This window comes from Trachurus japonicus, chromosome 11, assembly GCF_045865225.1.
Source record: "Trachurus japonicus isolate A0001 chromosome 11, Traja_1.0".
Taxonomy (NCBI): Eukaryota; Metazoa; Chordata; class Actinopteri; order Carangiformes; family Carangidae; genus Trachurus; species Trachurus japonicus.
This window is the reverse complement of record NC_140917.1, coordinates 1,039,822-1,066,272: the sequence shown is the minus strand read 5'-3', so window position 1 is coordinate 1,066,272 and position 26,451 is coordinate 1,039,822. Positions and strand designations below refer to the sequence as shown.

The window sequence follows — 26,451 nt, the reverse complement described above, 5'->3', positions numbered from 1 at the left end:
AGGAGTTAACCCTATAGTTGCCAAACACTTTTTAGTGAGTGGGTTACACAGGTGTTGAGTATGGTGGAAATAGCACTTTAAGTCACGGTTATGATGTTTTCCATGTTATGTACTTAAAGGGGGAAATTAGAACTTAAAGAGGGAGAAGTGTTGTGAACAAACTAAAATGAGTTAGCTGGCCACTAGGGGTCACCCTTTTCCACATAGGCAGTTATTGGGGTACTATTCTTCTTCTACTCCAGGTGAATGTTACTTCTGGTGTTATTCGGATGCCACCTCGCTGTGTATGAATGTATGCCTGCTCGTGTGTTGCAGATAAAGTCCGTTTGCTCTATAAAGTTTGCGTGATCCTTTTTCTTTGTGTGTACAAGTTACCACATAATCCACCATCGAAACGCCATTGTCTTTCGTTATCCGGTCAAACTCCGTGTACGCCTCGTATTGGCGGTCCTTTTCTTCTTTCAAAAACACCGAGTCCAGTTTTATCAAAAGTGTAGTCATTCCATCATCTTTGTTCAAATCCCCTGCGGCTATTTCCAGCGCGCTGTCCCTCGCTCTTCCTGTTAGCGACAAGGCAACCGCCAAGGCTTGCTTCTTTTCATCCAAGTCAGTAAAGTCTCCAGATTTCGACTTCATTTTTCCAACTTTCGTAGGACTTTTTCTCATCAAACGCCGGCGGAACTTTATAATTACCAGCGGCCATCCTCTGCTACCAATGTTAGTTCAATAACTCTGATGACAACTGTACGTTTTCATGACTTTACTCCAACTTGTGCACGACAACAACAAAGACTGACACCGCACTTCCTGACTCAGAACATACAAAACATTTGCGCATGCTCAGAGGGACAAGTAGCACATAACGCACTACACTCACAAACCTTTTCACCACAGCAGCAGCAGCAGCAGCAGCAGCAGCAGCAGCAGCAGCAGCAGCTCAGCTTCCTCTCTGTTCCTCTCTGGTCTCATGAGCTGTGTCTTTGCTGTTGGTCAGTCTCCCAGCAGGGGGCAGCAGAGCTGAAGGGACCAGCACAGGTGAGACGGCGGGACGTGGCCCTCCTGGTCCTCAGTCTTCTCCTGGCAGCTGCCGTCAGCGCTCTGGCTGCTTCCTGTGAGTCTCCACTCTTTTCTCTGTCAATAACAGATGATTCACACGTCAAGTAGCTACAGACAAACAACATCTGCTCTGTGACACCAACAACTCATCTCTCTACAACCTCCATCAAGTCAAACACTGAACAAAACCACTCAAGATCAAACTGGATGTTCAGATGTCTTCTCCTTCTTCTTTCTTCTCAGTAAATCAAAACGTTCAAACTAAGGACCAGCTCCAAAAGCTGCAGTTTGACCACGAAGCTCTGAAGAGAAATCTCTCAGGTCAGTTTGTTCACTTTTATTATTCAGACAGGTGAAGACTGATACAGACCTGATTTAAAATGTATCACTTCATGTTTCTTGTATGAACAATGACAAGAAAATAAATAACTTTTTCTACTGTTATATTATATAATAAGACTGATTCTTTTCAGGCCCTGAGTTTCTCTCACTCTGCTCTGTTTTTTTTACAGACTTGGAAAATATTAAAGCAGAAGTAAGTGGTCCGGTCGTTTTCGCTAATGCTGCGTTCCAGGCAGGCTTTTGAAATCGTAAATTACAGCTTCAAGTCACAACTTACGACTTTGTAGCGTTCCAGGCAACCCACTCGTGTTTTTCCGACCTGTTTTACCGGTGAAAGTCACTATAACGGCCACTCGTAACTTCTGACCCGTGAACTCGTACCAGATCGAACTGGTACCACTTCACAGGTCGGAAAAATACGAGTTTCCTTGAACGCACCATAACAGTCCTCGTCCCTACGTCGCCACATTCACGGCGTCCCTTGGCTGCACACACAGCCCTGCATGCCGTTCTCTCTCCTCATTGGATAAAAACTGTAGGATACGATAAATGTTTTCTCCTGGGCTCAGAGCAGAGCAGAGTGACTGACAGACCCGTGTTTCAGACCAAACACTCTATAGAAGTGATTGCTGTCGGAAGATACAACTATTTAAGACTTATATTAACACAAATATATCACTTACTTCTGCTTTAACACTGAAATTACAGACGAGCTGCAGAAGAAGTCATGTAAGGACGATCTGGAAAAGATACAGGAAGTTAGAGTGTAGATACCTGATCGATGCCTTGTTCATCTCCTCCAACAGGTGAATCATGTCTGAAGTATGAAGGAGACTGGGAACAACATGGAGGACGGTGCTACAGGTTCTCCTCCTGTCATTTATCCTGGAATGAGAGCAGGAGGAGCTGCAGAGATCAGGGAGGAGACCTGGTGAAGATTGACAGCAGAGAGGAGCAGGTAGAAAACACAACTTTATGTTTCATCGTCTCAGAACAGAAACATCTGAGCAGAGAGAAAATCACCAAACGTTTCCTCTTCAGATGTTGCTGCAGAACCAAGTTAAAGAAAGACGGAAACATAATGGTGAGCTCTTCTGGATCGGTCTGACGGACTCAGACAGAGAGGGAGACTGGAAGTGGGTGGACGGCTCAACACTGGATGAAAGGTTTGACTCTTTAGTAAAAACCTTTTTTTTTCCATTTCCAGGTCAAAGTTTCCTGTTGTTTCTGATCCAGTTCTTTCTGCTCCTCTTCTCTCAGCTTGAGTCTCTGGGGCAACAATCAGCCGGACGACTCCAAAGGGCAGGATCCTGATGGAGAGGACTGTGTCATAATAGGAGATAAGTGGGGGGATTACACCTGCAAAGCTGCATTCAGATGGATTTGTGAGAAACAAGCAGAACAAAAAGAACAGCTTCATGTCTGTAAATAAGTTTAGCTTTAACGAACTGTGGCCTGATGAAGGTTGCGTCAAAACCGATGGAAGAGCAGAGAAACATTTAAAGGACCACAGCTCATTAAATCACATTCACTCCTTCATTTAGAGACTGTAAATAATTCAGATTTATGACTGTATTAAGTCTTTTCTCAGCTTCAAGACAAGAAAAATCGTACATTTCTTTGACCGGCGCAATCAACAATCAATTAGTCAGAGGTTCAAAGAGGTTCACATACCGTCGTAGTTCCGACCATAAACGGCGATTCTGCGGCGTTATTCTCATAACTCGCCACGAAGGAAACGCTGGTCGGCTCGACCAGCGTTTCCGCCACCACTAATAATAACAAAATAACGATAGAGACAGATCGATATATTTATCGAAAATGGGCCCATTAACAAGTGTGGGTAGCGGAGATTCATCCACATTAACGTGAGACTTTTTTATAACTGAATAGAAACTCCTCGTTGTCCCTTTAACTTTAAACAGTTTAAAGAAAGAAAGTGTTTGGGTTTTCTCATTTTTACTTCCTGTTTCTGTTCATTTTCATCTCTTTTACGTTTAGTTGAACACAATTCCTCAAAATACTCAAACCAGCTTTAAATTCATTCAATGTCTCTGATATTCTTTTTTTTTTTTTTTTTTTTTACAGTCACAGATGTATGAAGAATGTTTAACTCATTTCTGTGATACATTTAGACAAATTCATAATAAAAACATTTACATCTTCAGTCACTCTGATTGTGTGTTGATTGTGTCTGGTTTTACAAATGTGTTTGTATTTTTCATGTCAAATGTCATGACTTGACCCTAAAAAAATTCTAACAAAAGGTTTCTCAGTTGTTTTTTATAGTATTAGATGTCCTTAATAACATACTAAAAGTTTACCAAAATTTGACCACTAGAAAGGTGTCATTTTCAAGATGGCGTCCAAGATGGATAGGAAGCCTGAGGAGACACCACAGGTGAATAGGGTAACATTTTTAACTAACAGATATCACCATGAAACTTCCCAAGTTTATCACTTACATTAAGACAAATATTTTTTGTATTACAAGTTTTGTCAAATTGTATGTTTAAATATGTAAATTAGGCAATATCTCATTAAATATGCGCTAATTTGGTGTTAGGTGTTTTTTTTTTCATATATGCACCCGCCTAATAATATTTAGTTAAAACATGGCTGACCTGATCAGAGTGAGCTGCTCTGCTGCTGCCGCCATCTTGGCAGCGTCTGACTCCGCCCCCTAACTCCTGGTCAGTCCTAAAATGGCCAAAGAGGAGGAGCCTGTGTGGAGCTGAGACTTCATATTTTATCATAATTTCATAGATATCAGACATAACATAAGTCTGTATGTCCCAATAAATATCACAGATAATATCTAATATTTCCTCAACAGGAAGAGATGCAGGAAATAAAGTTAATTATCTGGTACACCACAGTAAAATAGAAGGTAGAAAAAAATGTTTCATAACTTCCTCTGTTCAACCCTCAGACTACCAACCAACCAACCAACCAACCAACAGCAGTCAGAGAATATAAAAAACTGTCTGAACACTGAGGAAGTAAAACACTGATACGACTTGAGGAAATTCTCACTTTAACTTTGTGGACCAACAGGAGGTTTTTATCTTTAGTCGTGTTTCAAACTCTCTGAAGGTCACACAGCAAAATGCCTGAAGCTGAAGTCCTGTACAGCAACGTCCAGTATGAGAGGGTGGCGAGGAGACGCACTGATGGTGAGTTTTTTTGCAACTTATACTGTAGGTATAAAATCGAATCAGAATAAAATCAAAGATGTATCCTGAAGAAAGTGAAATGTTCATTTTAAAACCATCTCCTGTCTTCAGAGTGAACTGATGGACCTGACTCACTTCTCTAATATGTAAACTCCAGATACTTCAAGAGTTGTTTCTTGTGTTTGAGATGTGAAACATTTTAACATTCACCTTCTCCAAAATCACCGTCAGTTCCCAGTTGTTTCATCACCTGTTTGGTTTTATGTTGCAGCGATCACTTCCTCATCAGATGTAACAACTTACTATGGGGTCCGGATGCTGGGAAGTGAAGCAGCTGCAGAGCTGCCAGGTCGGTAACCAACAGTGTAGAGTCAAGATGAGGCCGTTACCTGATCGATAGAAAAATTAGTCAGCAACTATCTTAATAATCCAATAATCATTCCGGCCATTTGTGGAGCAAAAATAGTAAAAATTCAAGAATTCCTATTTCTTAGATGTGAATGTTATTTGGTTTTCTAAAATAACACATCATTTACAATCACATAAAATAACTTATTTATTTAGATGTCACTTTGCACATCTCAAGGACATTTTTTACATTAGTTTCTAACATTTTTAGAAGAATCATCATGAGATTAACTCATCAACATAAATTAGTTGCAGGCACCCTACTTAAGAAAAATGTAATAATTACATTTTTACTCAAAGTGTTTGCTGCCCTGCACTAGCACATCAAAGCAAATTTGTTGTATGTGAAAATATACTTTTTATTGATCTGAGTGGAGAGCTCTGCAGTCGTGATAATACTTCTCAGTGTTGATGTTATCTTTTTGTGCTTCACCATCACTTCCTCTGATTAGCCCACAAACTCAGTGGAGATGAGGCCGTTACCTGATCAACAGGAAATTACAATTAGAATGTTTTATTTTCTGGAATCAGAGGAAGTGGTGGGTAAACATCAACACAAAGTAAAAAACACACTTGCGCTCTAGTATGCAGTGTGCAAGCGCACATTAATTCTCACGCTCTGCAGTCGGGGTCCGACCTCTCAGAGGTGTGATATTATTTTCATCTGTGCTTCACCATCACTTCCTCTGATTCTCCCACAAACTCAGAGAGAGGAAATGATCTGATAGTTTACTTTTAAAGTAGCATGAAGCAGCTGTGCACACACTGATCCAGATGTGACTCTTCCAGATGCAGGTGAGCAGAGCTGAGCAGGAGCCCCCTCCCCACAGTGATTCACCTGTTCACTACACTCACAAACCTTTTCACCACAGCAGCAGCAGCAGCAGCAGCAGCAGCAGCAGCAGCAGCAGCAGCAGCAGCTCAGCTTCCTCTCTGTTCCTCTCTGGTCTCATGAGCTGTGTCTTTGCTGTTGGTCAGTCTCCCAGCAGGGGGCAGCAGAGCTGAAGGGACCAGCACAGGTGAGACGGCGGGACGTGGCCCTCCTGGTCCTCAGTCTTCTCCTGGCAGCTGCCGTCAGCGCTCTGGCTGCTTCCTGTGAGTCTCCACTCTTTTCTCTGTCAATAACAGATGATTCACACGTCAAGTAGCTACAGACAAACAACATCTGCTCTGTGACACCAACAACTCATCTCTCTACAACCTCCATCAAGTCAAACACTGAACAAAACCACTCAAGATCAAACTGGATGTTCAGATGTCTTCTCCTTCTTCTTTCTTCTCAGTAAATCAAAACGTTCAAACTAAGGACCAGCTCCAAAAGCTGCAGTTTGACCACGAAGCTCTGAAGAGAAATCTCTCAGGTCAGTTTGTTCACTTTTATTATTCTGACAGGTGGTTCTCAGTCTTCTTCTGTGAGTCTCCACTCTTTTCTCAGAGAGTCAGTGGATGTAGATTTGTCTCAGTGTGAACAGCAGGGTGGAGTTAATGTGGGGGGTCGTTCAAGTTATTATATTAAATAAGATGAACAACAACTGATCAATCAACATCCTCTCAACAACTTTAAAAAGCTGAAAACCAGACGCATCCAGAAAAACTACAAGACATTTGCAATAAAAAAAAGAAGAAAAAATAAGATTAAAAAATCTAATCAAAAACAAATTGTTTTTCCTTGTTAAAAGACTGATGATGATGTTAAATCACTAAAATCAAATTGGATGTACAGATGTCTTCTTCTCCTTCTTCTTTCTTCTCAGTAAATCAAAACGTTCAAACTAAGGACCAGCTCCAAAAGCTGCAGTTTGACCTCGAAGCTCTGAAGAGAAATCTCTCAGGTCAGTTTGTTCACTTTTATTATTCAGACAGGTGAAGACTGATACAGACCTGTGTTGGGCAGTAGCGTCGTTACAAGTAGCGGCGTTAGTAACTTAACTACATTTCTCAGTAGCGTGGCCGTAGCGTCGCTGTTTTCTACATCAAATAGCTTTTCAGTAGTTAAGCTATTTTACTGATCAGTAACACGGTAGCGTCCACAGAAGCTACATTTCCCCAGGCATTTCTAGTCAAGGTGTGGAGGCTGATGCACTCCACACCTTGACCAACACAATATTTGGCTAATTGGTCTTTCCTGACACCACTGTGATATGAATTACATCTTATTATTTAACTACCGTATTTCCTCTAATAGTAGCCGGTATCTATTTAATAGCCGGGTCTGTTATAATGGCCGGGGGCGTGGTTTACACGAACAAATAAAGGCCGGCCCCAAATACAGGCCGGGTCAATGGGAAAAAAACAAACAAACAGAAAAAACCTGAATTTCAGTCACTGTGGATGCACTGGTCTCAGGCGGCCAAACACGGATGCAGTAACCCACAAGTGCCAGCAGATGGCAGTAGCTAGATCTGAAGTGCCACATGAACCCACGCTTCAAGGAAACAGTCACTGACAACTCGACCGAAGAGAGCTTTAGCAGCATGGCGTGTCACTACCCGATTTGCGACGCTACCCGATCTGTAATGTGTAAAAAAATATAATTAATTGTAGGCAGAATGAAAACTGAGCACGGTAACTGTCAAATTTGAGCACCAGCATGAAACAGAGGAAGAAATAATAGCCTCTCTCAAATATAAGCCGGTCTCCAATACAGGCCGGTTCCCCTGGGCAGCTAAAGTAAATAAAGGCCTCGGCCTCTATTAGAGGAAATACGGTACTTGTAGGCTATATTTGTTGCACTCCGTCTGATATTCAACAAATCAGTATCAGTATAGTTTTATTAATGTTTTTACATTAATAAAGCCCAATATCCTGTCACACAAGCAGCTCCATGTTGTCTCAGAAGCTGTAGATCTCATCCAGGAGCTGAAGGCATCAGGGGATCTGCCTGAGTTTATATGGACATTCTGAATGGAATGTGCTTTTAACATGAGTTTTGTCAATTAAAAAAAAACGTGTTTATTTATTAGCTTCCATGTGACGTCATGTACGTATCTTTCTGCTGTAGCCCGTCTGCTGCAGCGGGGCGCAGCAGCAGCAGGTGACAGAGGAGGAGGGAGAGAGGTGTAGTCTACACCACTTCCACTTCAACAATCACATGCGTCATCAGTCGTCTCTGCTGGCTTTCACATAATGACGAGCTTTTGCCACAGATCCTCTATTCAAAACCACGTTAACTTAATAAAATAAAATAAAATTTAATGAAGACTGATCGGTTCATTGTAAAACATTTATTTATTGATGTAAATGGTTTAGGTCCAGAATACATGAATGACATGTCAGTAGAGTCTAAACCCAGTAGAGCTCTGAGATCTACTGACTCAGGTCAGATAGTGGAGCTCAGAGTTCAGACCAGACATGGTGAAGCAGCATTTAGCTGTGATGCTGCAACAACTGGAACAAACTACCAGCAGAACTGAAATCAGCCCCAACTGTAAGCACTTTTAAATCCAGGTTAAAAACATTTCTCTTTTCACGTGCTTATAGCTGAGAACTTAAAACTTTATCTATTTTCTTTTATTTTACTTTTATTTGCTCTTGCTTTTAACTCTGTTTTTAGTGTTTTGTTTGTTTTTATTCTGTCTTATGCTTCTTTTTTTTTAATGTTTTGTCTTTATGTAAAGCACATTGAGTTGCCTTGGTATGAAATGCGCTATATACATAAAGATGCCTTGCCTTGCCTTGCCTTGCCTAAATGTGGTGATTTCTGTATGTAGGCTACAGATCCCCCAGGCAGCTGCTTCTGTGTCCAAAACACATGAAGCTTCACTTTTAATTCAAACAAATTAATGCGACAATTGTTACATTTCGTCAATGAGACCAGCATTTATCTCCTAAAAAGAATGTAACTACGCGGCAGTAAACCTTTAAAACCCTGCGGGTAAGTTAATTAGTGGTCGTCTTTTCTACCGGGACGAGGTCGGGAGGTTGGCCGGCTGACCAGCTCTCTGGACGGGTGGTGTCTCCGTGACGAGCCGCTGATCTGCTCCACAGGTGGAGGCTCCACCGTGGAGCTTCACTTCTCCCAAAAACATCGGAGCAAATGTCTAAACAGCCTCATGTGGATAAACCGACCGCAACTTGCCATAGCCCTCGGTCCGTAGTGAGCCCCTGAAAAATCTCCGTTTCGAGGGCGAGATAGCCAGACCACTTCCCCCTAACCCTCGTCTGAACCAGAATCGGGACACCCCTACCACTTCACGTGAACGCGCAAAACGAAGGGCTAGGGCCACGGGCTCTAGGGCTAAGGGGAGAATCGGAATTCGGCCTTGGTCTGAAGTGGAACAAACTGGACATAATGAAATTTATATAATCTAATTGATCTTAAACATTAAACCAGTTGAGGTGAATACTGATTCTTTTCAGCCCTGAGCTTCTCTCACTCTGCTCTGTTTTTTTACTTGGAAAATGTAAACATTGAAATGACAGACGAGCTGCAGTCATGTAAGGAAGATCTGGGAAAAAAAGCGTCAGGTAAGTTTGTAATTGTTACATTAAATGTATTCTTTCTGACCTGATATGAATCTGAATTTAAATTAATACTTATCTTTTTGTTTCTTCTGTGAACAATATGAATATACAACAGAAAAGAAATATTTCTTCTATCATATTCTATAATAAACTGTGTAACTGTAGTTAAAATGATCTGATCCTCCCCACTTTAATCTCCGTTATGTTTTGCTCTGTAAATATTCATTGATGTAAAGGATGGTACAACATTTGGTCTTAAGTGGAACAAACTGGTTATAATTAAATATTTATCAGCTTATAACTGTAAAAATTAGGGATGTCCCGATACCACTTTTTCACTTCCGATACGATACCGATATTGCAGCCTTCAATATCGGCCCGATACCGATATTGATCCAATATTAGGAGTGGTGAAAAAAAACGATTATTTATATTTTTCAAATTCTAATACAAAGGAGAGTCCTCCTGTTGCTGACTGACAGGCTGCTGCTGTCATGTTCTTCTATGGGACAGACAGTAGTGAGCTTACTTTTAAACTGTAAAATATTAAAAAATAAACCTTATTTACAACTGTTATTGAATTACATCAATGTCAAACAAAAGGCAAAATCTTCTTGCTTCAAGGTTTTATTTGTCACTCCAAATTGAAGATTATAGCCTACCTACAGTAAAAATGGCATACATAAAATAAAAAGAGGAGTAAAGCAATTTAAGCAGCAATATTTAAGCATCAAAGATGTTCAACCCAGATAGCAAAATGACATTGAATCAACGTTGAAGTATGGTCAGGCAGCTACGTTGAATCAACATTGATTCCCGACATTTAATCAACATTGAAAGCGCTCGTTATGATAGATGTTGAATCAACGTCATATTTTCAACCATTAAGCGATACTGAATCAACACTGATTCAACGTTAATCTAAAAGCAATCTGCTGCTATATTTTTAGTTGATTTTACATTGAAAACATGTTACTGAATCGACTGTTATCTGAATGGAAGTATCTGTGTTAATTGTAGGCAGATATAAATGTTATTTTAGTCCAAAAATATGGAATCATACTAAATATTCAAATAACTGAAAAAAGTTACAGAAAACAGGCTTTTAATATTCAAGGTTTATTCTGAAAAGGCAAGTTTATGTGAAAACATATGACTTAATTAGTTCTCCTAGTTTTATCAGTCTCCCGATCGGAGCGTGGCACCGCACATGAAATAACAACGCTACGAGCAAAACAAAAACATAGAGCTGACTCGGGGAACTACACATAGGAGCCATTACATTGTACAGCCAGCATTTTATTAATTATTAATGACAATAATAATCGATTTAACTTATAATGCACTTTTCATTCAAAGAAAGGCTCGCTCACCAGAGGGCATAACGTTACCTAATCCATACAGCTGTTAGCAGTTAAAGGTGTTCAGGCCTGTTTGTAAAGAGTCCAGTCTTTGTGCTGCTGTCCTCAGCTGGATGAGGAGGCAGCTCCAGAGGTGTGTCCCCCTCCGGTGGGTCCGGAGGAGCAGCTGTCTGCGGGTGGACTGTGTGTGGAGTGATGAGTTGTTGTAGAAGGAGACGTGTGTCTGTTGATGCACTTGTGGCTGAGCAGCTGAGCAGCAGGACTTTGTAGTGGAACCGGGATGGGACCGGGAGCCGGGACAGGGAGGTCCGGGGTCATCTGCTCAATCATCTTCACGGACTCTTCCCGGCAGCGCTGTGTCCTAGACGGAGGCATGGCTCAGCCTCTCACACCTTTTAACCTACATGTAAAACAAACAAAATGTCAGGCGATTGTCATTGATTATTTTGTCACGTAAATAAGCGTTTCCCTGACACAGGACGTCCAAGCTGCTGCTGAGACGCTCCGGTCGCCGGTAATTCAAACCGCCGTTAGCTCAGGTGGAGCTGCGCTAACGGCAGCTGCTCCAGTCACAACACAGACCAGCAGCTTTACAGTTACCGGTAGCTATGCCACTAGGTCTCACGCCGAAAACTAGTCTAAAAGCCTTTGGTGGATGTCGAATGCTATTTTAGACCGTGTATTGTATAATATTTACTCTCAAATTAACAGTTTTTATCACTCACCTGGACAGCTAAACTGAAGCTGTATGCTTGAAAACGTGCCAGTTAAAATACATCATGAACAAAATTTAATAAACTCCATTAAGCAAAAAACACAGCTATCTTTATAATCAGTAAAATAAAAATATTTTTAACTTACTTTAACAGGAGCAGGGTCCAGCGCTGTCAAAGAGGGGAGAGAAAAAAAAAAAGCCGACTGCTGCCGCCTGGCAGTTGGGATGTACCACCACTAGGTGTAAAGTGGAGCTTTGGACTGCTCCACTCCTTGCTCTCACTGTCTGAGAACAAATTGTAGACGTTTTTGTCATGAACTACAAACAAGCCTTCAGAGGATTTTAACAGTAAAAAAAAAAAATCACGTCTACAGCATATGGTGCTTAATTGAATATGTTTGACACCCCCTTCCTCTCATTATGTGGTCTCACCCAGTTCAATGCATTGAAACAGCATCAGTGAAACAATGTTGATTCAATGTTGGCATTTCAATTTACAATTTCAACCATCCTTCAATGTTGATTCAATGTCATATTTTCAACATTAAATTTTTAGAACGTTGATCTAGCATTGATTTTTCAACCATAACCAACAATCAACCTTTCTGACCACAATTCAACGTTGATTCAATGTCATTTTGCTATCTGGGAATCAAACCCACATAGTTTGAAACAACGTTCAAAACACACAGCCAGTGTCACAACTAAACATAAAGCCCGCTAGCTTAATGCTAACGTATAATGTGAAACGCCATAGACGGGCTAACAGAAATTAGCATCGTTAATTTAATTCTGGCTTCAGCACTGTTAACACGGCACAACATGTGGACTAGCTGGTCTTCCTCCAGAAGAATCTGACCACCGAGCCCGTCGGCAGTTAATAGGCCTATTTCACGACTTCCTGGTTTAGGTACTTCCGGTTTCCGTTACAGGGTAAAACTACTTCCGGTCGCGGAAGCGCAATGGCTGAATCCAAAAATAAAAGCTTCTGCTGCGTACCTCAGTGTACAAATTCTAGACAAAAACAGCCGTACTTGCATTTCCACGAGTTTCCGAAAGAAAGACCCGAGAAAGAAGTGGGTTTTGGCTACTGCTAAAAAAACAAAAACAGCAAAGACCATTCTGGACCATTCATTTCCATGCTGGTTTTTCTAGCAGGGTAGGCTATACGAAGTGATGATGGAAAAGACTTTGTTTAGCTTGCTTTTGAACGGCAAAATATTAAAACTAAACCGTAGGCTACACTGGTTTACAACCGTTACTGAATTACTGTATATCAATGTCAGTTCTCCAACAAAATCTTCTTGCTTCAAGGTTTTTTGTCACTGTCCAAATGGAAGATTAGCGGCTAATCATTAGCCTACTGTAATAATGCCATACATAAAACATATTAAGCGGCAATATGTATTTAATCATCAAAGATGTTCACTCAAACCCACATTATTTGAAACTACCTTCAAACCACACACAGCCAGTACCACTACTAAGCATAAAGTCCGCTAGCTTAATGCTAACTAAGCATAACGTCCGCTAGCTTAATGCTAACGACGGGCTAACAAATTAGCATTCAGCAGCAACTGACAGTGATAGCAGTAAAGCTGCTAAAAGTCTTAATATACTTTTAATGCGAGAAAGTCGCCGTTAAATCCCCAGCCTGTTGTCAGTTTATCCAGATGTTGCCTGTTAGGAAATGTGCTTGTTTTGGGAGAAATGCAAAGGGAGCAGCGACCGGGGGCTAGTAGTCATATGCTCGTAGCTACATCCATGTAACTTTATCCACAGGTTTTTAGAGGTTTACCGCTGACTGGTTAAACTTTTTTTTAGGAGATTAATGTTAGTCTCATTGATGAAATCTTTTGTGGCGGTCGTATTAGTTTGTTTGAATGAAAAGTGTCGCCACTCTGTCAATCGCTCTAGCTGCAGCTGACCGGACCGGATGTAGATTTACCCTGTATGACGTCACTTCAGAATCTTGTGAAATAGGCCTATTGGAACTGTACATTCAATATAGCGCATTTACCATTAGCGGGCAAGCGCGACCTGTCCATGCACCCGTGTCTCTGTGTGTGTGTGTGTAGCCTACGTGCCACAGACGGCCGACATCACTTCTCCTCACACACGCTGTTGTTGTTGTTGTGATTGTCATGTTCATGTTCCAAGGATGAGGCCGTGTTGATAGCAAGTAACTTAGTTTAATGTCTCACGTTCTCAACAACATACATGTGCATACTTGCCAACACTCCCGATTTTGACTTTTAACCCTATTTCCCGCGATGCTCCCGGTTAATAATTTCTCCCGCTAATCTCCCGATTTTACAGTGAAGGAAACAAGTGAGATTGTGGGGGATAATTGTTGCCGTATCTGGCAACCCTGGCCTGCCTGCACGTATGAGGCCAGCCGGTGACATGTCACTGACTGGAGTCAGTGATACCAGTAGCGTTGATACTGCGGTTGCCTGCCGCTGTCGACGTCGGCACGAGCGGACCCGCTGGTCCGAGCGGATGCGGCGGCGCACATTCGTTTTTTTTTTTTTCCGTACTCCCCCTCCGTGCATGTCCGCGATGCACCGCTCCACAGACGTGCCCCCCCGCACAGCAGAGGAAACGGGCCCTTGAATGGCTGATCCAGACCCCTAGATTTAAAATACGAGTTTAGTTTTTGCCCACCAGCCACTGCCCCCCACCAGACCAGCTCTGAGTTCATGTTAAGTGTCACTCCAGCCATTCTTGCCTTCAGTCAGTAGCTACTACCTAAATGTGCTTCTTTTTTTCTTTTTTTTTTTTTTTAGTCTGTTCCCTTTATGTTCTCAGAGTACACTAATGCTTCATTTATGTGTTAAAAATTACATTTTTTTGTGGGGGGGAATGCCCCCAGACCCCCCAACAGGGGTCTAGTGACTCAACTTTTTCACCCCTTCTGACTTTACTGACAGATTCTATGCATCTTCAGGTAGGCTTACTGGACAGGGCCACCTTTGGTCAGCCTTCTGGTTTTCATTTCAACAATCACAACTGCTTTTTTTCCCATTGTCCTGATTGGTAAACAGAATCATTTATTGAATAGGCTATCAAAGAAACAGTTTCAGAACAAGTTTCCTTCAGGTTTAAAATACAAGGCAAGAAATGATGGCAATTTATAGCCACACCTGGCGAATGAACCCTGATACACTGATGAAAAAAAATCTCCCTATTTTTCACAACCCAATGTTGGCAAGTATGTACATGTGGCTCCATGCAGTCTGGCTCTACCCTGTTATATGGTACGGTAAGCTGTCTACTAACCAGTACTGCCGCCTAGCGGTCAAACATGTAATAACATCCAATCATAACAGTGATCATGTGATCTCTGCATGCTGCAGCCGGGCGCTCTTCTTCTCTGGCAAGCGGCGCAACAACATTAAGGTGCATTACCGCCACCTACTGTGTTGGAGTGTGAACGAGTCACCTATTCATATGGGACAGAAGTGCTGGAGCGGAATAATGGACTGCTTTTATCGGAGCGTTTATATCGGAGATTTTAGATGCAGTCCGATATAATCCGATATTCGTTTTTTTGGCTGATATCGGACAAATATCCAATATCAATATCATATCGGGACATCCCAAATGAAACCACTGTGAACAAACAGCTTCATTAGTTTTCAGTAAAGTCGACTACTGATTCTTTTCAGTCCTGAGCTTCTCTCACTCTGCTTTGTTTTTTTTAAAAGACTTGGAAAATAAAAACATTGAAATCAAAGACAAGCTGCAGAAGTTAGAGTCATGTAATGAAGATCTGGACAAGATAGTCTCAGGTAAGTTTGTGTTTTAAAACCATTTAGTGTCAAATTTATTCTCTCTCTTTATGTTCCTTGTCAACATTTTTCTGTTATGTAGAAATATTTTTTTCCTGTTAAGTGAACAAATACGTTTGAATTACCAGATACAGGAAGTTAAATTGTGTGTAGTTGCCTTGTTCATCTCCTCCAACAGGTGAATCATGTCTGAAGTATGAAGGAGACTGGGAACAACATGGAGGACGGTGCTACAGGTTCTCCTCCATTCATTTATCCTGGACCAAGAGCAGAGACAGCTGCAGAGATCTGGGAGGAGACCTGGTGAAGATTGACAGCACAGAGGAGCAGGTAGAAAACACAACTTTATGTTTCATCGTCTCAGAACAGAAACATCTGAGCAGAGAGAAAATCACCAAACGTTTCCTCTTCAGACGTTGCTGCTGAACCAAGTTAAAGAAAGACAGAAACATTATGATGAGACGTTCTGGATCGGTCTGACGGACTCAGACACAGAGGGAGACTGGAAGTGGGTGGACGGCTCAACACTGAACAAAAAGTTTGACTCTTTAGTAAAAACTTTTTTTTCATTTCCAGGTCAAAGTTTCCTGTTGTTTCTGATCCAGTTCTTTCTGCTCCTCTTCTCTTAGACTGAGTTTCTGGGGCGACAATGAGCCGGACAACTACAAAGGGATGGATCCTGACGGAGAGGACTGTGCCAGGATGGGAGATAGATGGTGGGATTTCACCTGCAAAGCTGAATTCAGATGGATTTGTGAGAAACAAGCAGAACAAAAAGGACAGCTTCAAGTCTGTAAATAAGTTTAGCTTTAACGAACTGTGGCCTGCTGAAGGTTGAGTCAAAAACGATGGAAGAGCAGAGAAACATTTAAAGGACCACAGCTCGTTAAATCACATTCACTTGCTCCTCGTTTAGAGTCTGTAAATAATTAACATTTCTGACTGTATTAAGTATTTTCTCAGCTTCAAGACAAGAAAAATCTTAACTTAAAACGATTTAAAGAAATAAATAGTTTGGGTGTTTTTAGTAGATTTATATTCCTATTTATACAAGCATTTCAATTTTTACTTCCTGTTTCTGTTCATTTTCATCTCTTGTTTTTAGTTGAATACAATTCCTCAAAAAAACCAGCTTTAAATTCATTCAATGTTTCTGATATTCTTTCTTTCTTTCTTTCTTTTACAATAACAGATGATAATGTTTAATCCATTTCTGTGATACACTGAGACAAATTCATAATAAAAACATTTACATCTTCAGGTCACTCTGTGCGTTGATTGCGACTGGTTATGTGTTTGTATTTTTCATGTCAAATTGTTAATCTACTGCTCTGATATGTCAAGAAAACTGCAGTAACTGAATACATTTGTTAAATGGTATCTTTTGTTGAGTTTTATTACACAATACTTAACTGGTACTCTGATCTTTTTGAATCATTCAACTAACAAATTATGAAAAAACTAAAACTAATACTAAAACTAAAAAAACTAAACTAAAACTAAGCGTTTAGGGGGAAAAAATTAAACTGGCGCCTCCAAACTCAACCAAAACCAACTTTAAATCAGCTAAAATCAATGCTAACGCTATTGCCGTTAGCGTCAATACAAACGGCCAGTAACGGCCACCAAGGCTAACGGTTGCTAACCGCTGCTAATGCTAACGCTAACGGTTACTCCCCCCCCCCTTTCCGTTAAATACACTTCAGGGTTGAATTGGTCTCTTTTATGAAGCAAATTTACAATACTTACCAAGATTTTGTTTGTTTTAAAACAGAAGAATTATAACTGCTCCAGGATTATGTTGGTGGTTGGATGTTTCTGTGTCTGCTTCGGTCTAGTCTCAGGCCGTGGTATATGCTCATTATACCACGGCTAAGGGGCGTTGTTCGGCCCGAAGCGAAGCGGAGGGATGACAACCCCCGAGTGGTAAATGAGCATATACCACGGACTGGAGTGATATACTGCTTTTATAAAACAGTTACCAATAATATGAAAGAGGGATACGCAATCAATTTCATGTAGTTTTATTCAACCAGAAATATTATCCAGTAAAATAGCCCCACTGTGAAAAAAAAATAGTCCCACCTCTCCAGACGTTAGCTCCAAGTAGCTCTGCATCTCGTCTTTTCCTCCGCTTTTTTTTCAGGTGAAAGTCACTGCTCAATCCCCTCTACCATTGTTAACCCTCCCCGGAGGTGAAAGTTAAACTTAAACATATGAATTCAACTACTTTTGTCCATTTTTTTAACATCGTAAAAACATCAACTGTCTTTTGCTACGGACTGCAACAATCCGTTGTCATGGATACATGACAACAACTTCCATTCATAGCAGTCAGTACGTGCCTGCCGCGGAGTGATATGAGCCTATGCTGTGATGAGGTTTTAGAATAGTAGCCGTGGTATGCTCATTACCACGGTTAACAACCAATCAGATTGCCGGATTTCACCTTTCCGTTTTATATAGTGACCACGCCATTTTGTAGTGGTGTCCTAATGTTTAGTGATTATTAATGTTCAGTAGGGAGTAGGGAATGAATGAGTGATTTTTTGATTTTGACGTGCGTCGCTGGAGTTGGTGTGTCTGCACCTTGAGCCGACAGCTCCTGTGTCTCGGTGAGTTTCCGTGGTTTCCTACCGTCACGCTGCCACTGAACGTAAAAACATGGCGACACCACATGGCAGCCAGCACCTAGCTTACCAGCTAGATGTATGTATGAATAATATAAACGGCAAATTCAGAGCTAACTGGAACACTTCAGTTTGTTGATGGGGGTGATTATTGATGAATGAAAAACGTACTTTTGAGCAAAATAATCGATTTTCGTGAACAGGGGAAGTTACACAATGTATGGGATATAAGGACCAGACCAGAGTTTTGTTGTGATGAAGAGAAGAGGACAGTCACACCAGGTAGGAGAAGGAGGAGGAGGGGGAGCTAAATGTTTTTTTTTCTTTATAAATAAGTGGTGTAAAACCTCAGTCCCCTCTCCCTGCTAATTTGGGATGAATCATACATTTATTAAAGCAGAAGTAAGCGGAATGTTTGTGTTAATATAAGTCTTAAATGGTTATATCTTCCGACAGCAATCACTTATGTGTTTGGTCTGAAACACGGGTCTGTCAGTCGCTCTGCTGTAAGCCGAGGAGAAAACTTCTTGTATACTTTCTTGTATCCTACGACCTTTATCCAATGAGGAGAGAGAACGGCATAAAGGGGCAGTCCTCTCTGTGTGTGCAGCCAAGGGATGCGTGTGAATGTGGTGACGTAGGGACGAGGGCGGGGACTGCTAACTCCATCTGCTTTTTACTCAAGACTGAAGCTTATAACAAATATATATTTATGTAAAATCATCAAATTAATGTAGATTAAACACAAAGGAAGTATATTTAAATGCAATGACTATTTTAATGACTTTCTTTAAACTTCTTTAAACGCAACACTTTTGAATGGTCCAAAACACAGACTATGAAACATCCAGATACCTCCATACTGCTCGTCCGTACTGACCCAAGTGTCCTGAAGCCAAGACATGAAAAAGTTGTTCTGAAAAAAATAATTTGATCCCAGTGGCTCTGTTGATATTTGTGTTCATGTGAGACATTTGCTGTGAGATGTTCTTCTGTGTTTACATCCACGGTTTATAACGATAGGCACTCTAACAACGATGAATGAACATCTCGCAGCAAATTGTGCTCATGCGCACAAACATCAATAGAGCCACTGGGAGCTACTGCCACAACAAGGCTGAAAACAGAGATCAAATTAATTCTTTCCGAACAGCTTTTCATGTGGCGGCTTCAGGACACTTGGGTCAGTAGAGAGGAGCAGTATGGAGGTATCTGGATGTTTCATAGTGTGTGTTTTGGACCATTCAAAAGTGAACTCTATGCGCCGCCATTATATGAAAATCCGTTGCCAGCCGGACCCCCCCTGGAACTCCTAAAGCATTTTGATGACGATGAAAGTTCTCCAAACCCTTCGTTGGCATGACGGTGAGTAGAAAATTGGTGAATTATTTATTTCGGGCCAAGTATCCCTTTAATTTTTAAAAATGTGTTAAATGTTTGAAATATTTGCAAAAATTAACATGTTAACTTTGACACACTAATGTTTATATTTTCTTATATATATATATTTATAGACAGTGAAGCATGAAGCAACGGGGTAGCTGTTATTAATGGCTAAATAAACTATTTACATATAGTCAGGAATCATCAGGGGTCTCATTTATAAAACTGTGCGTGGGATCGTTACTAAAAGGGTACGTACGGCCAAAAGCCAAGTTTTGCGTGCGCCAGTAAATATTCAGACTTATATAACCCTGCGTACGCACACCTGCAAGCAAACTTCCCTTTATAAATCACAGAGTTCCTACAAGTGTGCGCAGCTGAATCAGCTTCACGTTCCGCCCTGTACACGCCCTGTTTTAACCCTAGATGGTCAATGTAAACCACCACATGAATGTGATCTGCATGTCAATGAGCCTGACGTGCTGTTGTTCTGTCTGTGTTGTGAATTAGTTGCAGGTGTGAAAGTGGCGACGTGACGTGTTGCTGCAGCTGTTAACGGCATCAGCGGCTCAGAGCGCACGCGGTGTTGTTTTGGTGCGCTGCCCTCTCACATGCTGGACCCGGTTTGGCACATAGTAACAACAACGACAACAGTTCTAATCTGAAATTTATTAGTTATTAACCATTCATCATGGTCTCCCTCTCCCTCCTTTCTCCTCCAGCGGTGCCGTGGTGCAGCATTACGCACGGGGCGCACCGCTGTATTCATACATTTACAGTAATTAGACTGATTGATAAAACTTTGAATAATTAGCGGAATCAGTTACATTCTGAGGAATGATCAAACATGACACTTCTCTTGATAACAAGAAAACAGAACGTAACAATTGTGCGAACGATTACTGGATTTTTTTTTTCCCCCCAGGGTTTGAGATTTAATTGACTCTCGATCATATGTTCACAGTATCATAGGAACATAGTTATTTACACCATGTATTTATCTCATGCAGCCACGCCTCCTCTCCTCCTCCTGCGCTCTGGGAGTGGACAATATGACGGAGAGATGGTGGTGATTAAATATAGAGAAGGAATTTTGATTTTAAATTTTAAGTTAGATTCTAAGAAGATGTTTCTGAAACACCAGTCCGATGCAACATAACGCTGTTGAATTAAATCACCGTGGCAACATGGATCTAACGCATACGGGTTGAAATTAAATGTGTAACGGCCGATAATAAAAACATAATCGTTCTTCTCAATCATCATTTCCTGAGTCTGACTTCAGTTCACCACCACACCGTCTGTGTCGCCAATTCCCCTTTTCCTCCAAATCATGCATACGCATGGGTCAGAGTTTGCTTAGGGCTGCGCACATTCTCCCGTCAAGTCTGTTTTTTATAGATCACAACCTTGGCGTGAAAAGTCACGTACGCCACTTTCAGCCCCGTTTTGTGCGTACGCACTGTTGATAAATGAGACCCCTGGGGCCTCATTTATCAACAGTGCGTAGAAAAGGTTCTAAATTCTATCGCACAAATGAAATTTAGAATGTGTGTAAGTACAAAAAAATCTGTCTTTATCAAACGTGCGGACACCGGTCGTACGCACACTAGTAAGTAATCAGTGATGATAAATCCCACCTGTGCCTAACTACCATGGTTAGGGTCATTTGCATTCAGAAACGCCCCCAATTGACCATATATGGTAGCAACAATCCCTTTAATAATGCGTGAATGGATTTTTTTCCCCACACCAAAATCATGGCAAAGAGGGCGGAGAAGAGGAGTTTCTCTGATACCGAGATTGAGGTACTTGTAGGAGAAGTTGAATCAAACCAAAAAATACTGTTTGGAACACTAAATGCAGGTGTGACCAACAAAATAAAAAATGCTGCATAGGAGAAAGTAACAACTGCTGTTCATTCTGTTGGGTCAGAGGAAAGATCACTGAGAAATAAAAAAGCTGTCTTTTATATGAAGGTAGATTTGTCTCTTTATTCTTCAATCAAAAGATATATTTTCAATAAAAAAAAACATTCACTTCAATAATAAAAAAAAACATTTTCAATCAAAGAAAAAAAGTGTTTGTTTTTTTAATTGAAAATATATTTCTTGATTGAATAATAACGACACAAATCTACCTTCATACTTTTATAGCTTGTCACACCAATCATTCAAAATGTCTGCTAAATTACTAATTGAGAATTTTTTTAAATTAGGAAACAGGGAACATCTGTGAAGTTTGAGATTGCTGAACACTATGACTCCTCCACTGGGTTCTATTTGTAGTTTCACTGTTCTACCACTAGATTTTGTGTGTACGCATGGTCAGAGTTGTGCTTAAATTTACGCACGTTCCTAAGCACAAGTACAAGTTGATAATTCCCATACTTTGCGTGGGAATGTTCTTACGCACTCATTACGCACAGATCTGTGCGTACGCACGGTTGATAAATGAGGGCCCTGGTGACTTGTATGTGACAGACGGTTCATACAGATTTCCTCTCTGCTGTTCATTCTCAGATTCAGAAAGTCCCAACAGTCCTGAAGATGATGATCCAAAATCCAGGTGTTTGCTCTTTGCCTTTGAAAGCATCGTCACTGTACTTTCAGTCTCTAAACCAAAAAAATACGTGTTGCAAAAACCAGTTCATCACATGAGAATGAGAGGAGAGATGAAACCACAGATGATTTCCTCCCGCAGGATCTCAGTGACACTCTAAAGGGAACATCTGAGGGACGATGCTGCATCGTTGACTGAGCTGATGGACAGGTGTGTGGCAGCCGACGAGTCCGGATGTCAGACAAGTTGCTACTCTGCAGCCTGGACTCCTTCTTCTTCAGCTGGCCCTCCCTCGGCTGTGGAAAAACCCAGGTTGAAAGACTGCAGCTCTTTGGCCTCCTGTTGGCCCGGCTTCTGCCCCCTGGTGGCCTGGAAAGATGTGGCAGCACACACAGACAAGAGACTTCAGTTCAACACACAGGAGCTGAGAGCTTCATGTCAGACAGAGCTCAGGTCAACAAAGGAGAGTCTGGTACCTTAAGGATGAGACAGATGACGGTGATGAGCAGCAGCAGCAGACCAAGAGTCAGGACGACCAGTCCGATGATACGACCCGTTGGATCTGATGGATCTGATGAGACACATTCAGTCATCACGTTACATCACATGACATGAGTACAACAGCTTCATTAACCTGGCAAATCCAACCTGGGGCTACAATTTACTAATATTTTAGGTCTACTAGAATATATCGGAAGATTTTCTTTTGAATTGCTCCTGTTTTGCAGCAGCGATGAATGGGAGCGGACCGATCTTACGCTGTTTGGGCAGTTTACATCCCACAAATCGCTTTTTTCTTTTTCACAGACAGCGTCAGATGGCTGTTCAAACATGCACAGGGGTTTGTTTACTCCAAGAAAGCCAACATTTCAGTAAACAGAGCTGCAATACAAAGTCTTGTGGGATGTAAACAGTACTATACAGAACTACTGCATAACAGTCTGAGACATTAAAAAGAAAATCTCCAGATTCATTCTTTTAGACCTAAAGTATTAGGAAACTGTAGAACAAGGTAGAATTTGCCTGGAATTGTCCTTTAATCAGACCTCTGTGATGTGTCTGAAGTGACCTCAACATGTCTGAGTCAGTTCTTAGAGAATAAGCACAGACAGGTGAAATGTGCTTCAACTCACCTGAGACGGTGAGGGACAGTCGACGGCTCTCAGAGGAGAAGTTGTGAGAGAAAATGTGGAGGTGATAAACACAGCTGTAGTTTCCTTGGTGGGCGGGCTCTGCAGCAGGAAACAGGAAGGAGGCGGAGTGATTGACAGCTGGCCGGGTGTAGTTGTCCGTTGTGTTGGAGGAGGTGAAGGTGAGCTGGAAGGAGCCTCCTGGGTACTGTGGCTGGATGGAGCAGCTGATGGTGAAGTTGGAGCCCATCAACACTCCTGAATAACCCTGCTGCTGGGCCTGGGAGACCCCGTACATGGAGGACACAGAGATGATTGGCTGGACCAGCAGGTCTGCAAACAGAGAGATGAAATCAGTTTCTAAAAGTACTCTAATCTTCACTGAAGAGATAACAAGACAATATGTATATTTTTGGGGGGCTTTTGCCTTTAATCAATAGTGTAGAGAGACAGGAAATGGGAAGGCAGAGAGAGGGGGAATGACATGCAGCAAAGGGCCGCCCGAGTCGGGATTCAATACGGGGCTGGCTGCAGTGAGGACTGTAGCCGCTGCACATGCAGCACCGAGCTAAATGACGCACCTAACAAGACAATATTGATCTTAATAGGCTCTATGCCGAGGGTCACATGACCAAACCGGAAACCGGGTAACTCCACTTCCGCTGAGATTCTGACAAGCACAACGCGCGGTAAAAACGAATCAAACCCACTTCATTTTTCCACGATTTTGTTGTTGCTCTTCCCAGGATGGCACAACAACTTTTTTATTCACGATGCCTGCAGGAATTACCCAATCTGAGCATGTCCGACGTCCATCGAATCATATCTAAAGCTCCTACCACGAAAATGGACAAGCTTAATGTTAATACTTGTGCTAATGCTAACTCTCGCTGTCTGTAACTTACTGCCAGGTTATAGACTACTTGTTCCCTGCAAATTCTCACGATTGATTACTGGCTGAGTTAATCTGTTTTTATGAGCCTGTCATCGGTTCACTGCTATTCCAACATGGAAATAAACATTAAGACTTCCACTGCTTATTTTCTTCATATGTAATGTAGCCTATAATGTAAAAAAACTCTTGTGGACATGGTAAAAAGGTTAAAAGCTCTAAAAAATGCCTTCTCTATATTTCTGTATACTTTGCAATTACCAGTTTGAAAAAAAGATTACACAAGGGAATGAAATATGAAGTTTATTCAACAATGTCCATTGTTAACATAAAAAAAACATTTAATATACAACTTGTAACCTCCTTGTATGACGTCGGTCTGAAGGAAGTGCCGGCTGCAGACGGTGGTGCTCTTTTTTATTATGAAGTTTTTTCTTTTAATATTGTGAATCCACCTCTTTCTTTGGTCCACATCCTTGGGGAACGAATGTAAACTGACAGAGCTGTTGAATCTCCCTGACATAGGGCATTCAGGAACACAGCAAAAGCTGTGGTTGCTAGCACTTTGCCTTGGCTGGCACTTCACCTTCTTTTCCCTGTCTTTACTCGACATTTTTCAAACATAAAACATAAAAGCGATAAAAAACATTATACATTACATACAACATAAAAGAGACTATAACGTTCATAGGCGTCATTTACGCTGGGGACGCTGGGGACATGTCCCCACCACTTTTTGTCAAGAACTATTTTGTCCCCACCACAAAATTAACTTAACATTATCCTAATGAAGAATGACGAAAAAACGTTGATAAACTATGACAAAATAGGCAGCCGAAACAGTGTGCACGGCGCAGAGCTTCTGCCGCGGAGCCAACTCGCAACAATGTAGCTTCGATTAAAGAGTTCTCACAGCCCGGAGCGGCGCGCTGCGCGCGTCCTCAGAATAAATAATAAATAATCCTCAGAATGGGTTTCTCATGGCTCCAATCCCGTTCTTCCTTTGGAGTGAGCAGCGTGTCAGACACACAGCCAAAAAACATCCAAAGAGCATCGTGGTTCACCGATGAGTATGATTTATGGTCAGACAGGAAAATCAAAATAAGATGTAATATGATGCTTCTGGTGGAGAGACTATGTGTCTGTTCAGTCCAGTGATGCTGCATTAATTGGATGGACCAATTTATGATAAAGTTGTTCTACAACTTAGGTTCAGTGGAGACGACCGACTGTCACTGTAGTATACGGAAATATTACTAACTGAAGGACTCACCTGAACAGGTGATCTCCACGGTGGAGGAAGAGGAAGTTGAATGTGAACACTCCCTCAGGGTAGATCCAGACCGAACACAGTCAGTGTCGATCCCCCACACAGACCTCTCTGAGGACTCCTCTCTTCTTCTTATTGAAACAGCAGAGCCACAGTCCAGCTCTCTACAGGGTACAGATGCTGCCTTCAGGTTCCAGTTCCAGCTGTCCACTGGTCTCCACTCTCCTTGTCTCACCTGCAGTTCACCTGCACAGCGACTGGCTCCTCCCACCAACCTGACAGGCTCTGAACACAGAGAAGAGAGTGAAGAGTAAAAGAAGTGAGTTTAATTAAAACAGAAATGAAGCAAATCCAACCTGTAGCTCCACTTGTACCTGAGCAGGTGAGTCCAACAGCTTTGCCAGGTGAGCAGCTGGTTCTAGTTGAGCCTGAGCTTCTACAGTCCAGGAGAGCTGACTCATGGCCTCCACACTGGAACTCTTTGGTCCACATTGGAGCCTCCACTGCTCCATAGAGCGCCCCCTGGAGGACTGAAGGAGCCCCACAGCCAAGCTCCCTACAGACCACCTCTGCATCCTGCTGGTCAAAGTCATCTTCACACACTGAGGACCACCACTGGTCAGACTGGTTTGACTTGACCTCCAGTCTGCCTGAACACAGACTGGTCCCATTCACCAGCCTGACAGAGTCTGCAGAGAGAGACACAACATAGACAGGACAGATTATGCACTGCTGATGTTTGTATCAAAAGAGTTCATATATCATGAAATATTAGAAAACAACACGGTGACGACAAGGTTGGCAGTAGATGTGTATGTGTATATATATATATATATAGATATATATGTGTGTGTGTATATATATATATATACATACAAAGATTGAACAAAACAATAAATGATTGGCTCTGACCTCCCTCAAGCGAGCCCCTATAATGTGGACATAACACGGATACACCTACATAATATTTGTTTAAACCGATTGAATGGTTTGTAAGAAGAAGAAAAAAAGACTAGGCAGATAGATACTGATAAATGCATACAAGATGTGTATCTTATCCATGTAACTGCAATAAGGTAACCGTATTTGTTTGTATTTGTCTGTCATAAACATCAATAAAAAATAAATAAAAATAAACCGATTGAATGAGGACCAATAAAACACAAAGGAGAATGGAACAAGGAACATTGCTGACCTCTCCTACAGAGGGAATACAGGCTCATTAAAGAAGACCTAAGCAAGATTTTTCCCATGGCTATGCTACATTT

The 26,451-nt window shown here is 41.6% G+C and overlaps 1 protein-coding gene and 2 long non-coding RNA genes across 5 annotated transcripts in view; 1 reads left to right on the top strand and 2 right to left on the bottom strand.

Moving 5' to 3' along the window:
- Window positions 1-996: 996 nt before the first annotated feature.
- On the bottom strand, window positions 997-5,981 carry LOC146977856 (uncharacterized). Of its 3 annotated transcripts, XR_015037023.1 has the most exons (5): window positions 5,842-5,896; window positions 4,933-4,963; window positions 4,023-4,098; window positions 2,173-2,757; window positions 997-1,131 (listed from the first exon to the last, which is right to left on the bottom strand). It is a non-coding gene; the product is annotated as an uncharacterized LOC146977856 (long non-coding RNA). The 3 variants fall into 3 exon arrangements; XR_015037022.1 differs by lacking the exon at window positions 4,933-4,963 and having other exon boundaries at window positions 5,842-5,981; XR_015037021.1 differs by lacking the exons at window positions 4,933-4,963; window positions 5,842-5,896 and having other exon boundaries at window positions 4,023-4,446.
- On the top strand, window positions 5,966-15,316 carry LOC146977855 (uncharacterized). The gene is made up of 3 exons (XR_015037025.1): window positions 5,966-6,077; window positions 6,266-6,343; window positions 15,233-15,316. It is a non-coding gene; the product is annotated as an uncharacterized LOC146977855 (long non-coding RNA).
- Window positions 15,317-20,040: 4,724 nt separating this feature from the next.
- LOC146977854 (CD5 antigen-like) overlaps window positions 20,041-26,451 on the bottom strand; it is a 47,934-nt gene continuing 41,523 nt past the window's right edge. The window contains exons 3-7 of the mRNA XM_085790432.1: window positions 25,552-25,872; window positions 25,187-25,468; window positions 23,025-23,354; window positions 22,368-22,462; window positions 20,041-22,260 (exon numbers count right to left, since the gene is read on the bottom strand). Coding sequence (XP_085646558.1) covers window positions 22,141-22,260; window positions 22,368-22,462; window positions 23,025-23,354; window positions 25,187-25,468; window positions 25,552-25,872 — 1,148 coding nt within the window. The 3' untranslated portion in view covers window positions 20,041-22,140. The remainder of the gene's footprint in view (window positions 22,261-22,367; window positions 22,463-23,024; window positions 23,355-25,186; window positions 25,469-25,551; window positions 25,873-26,451) is intronic.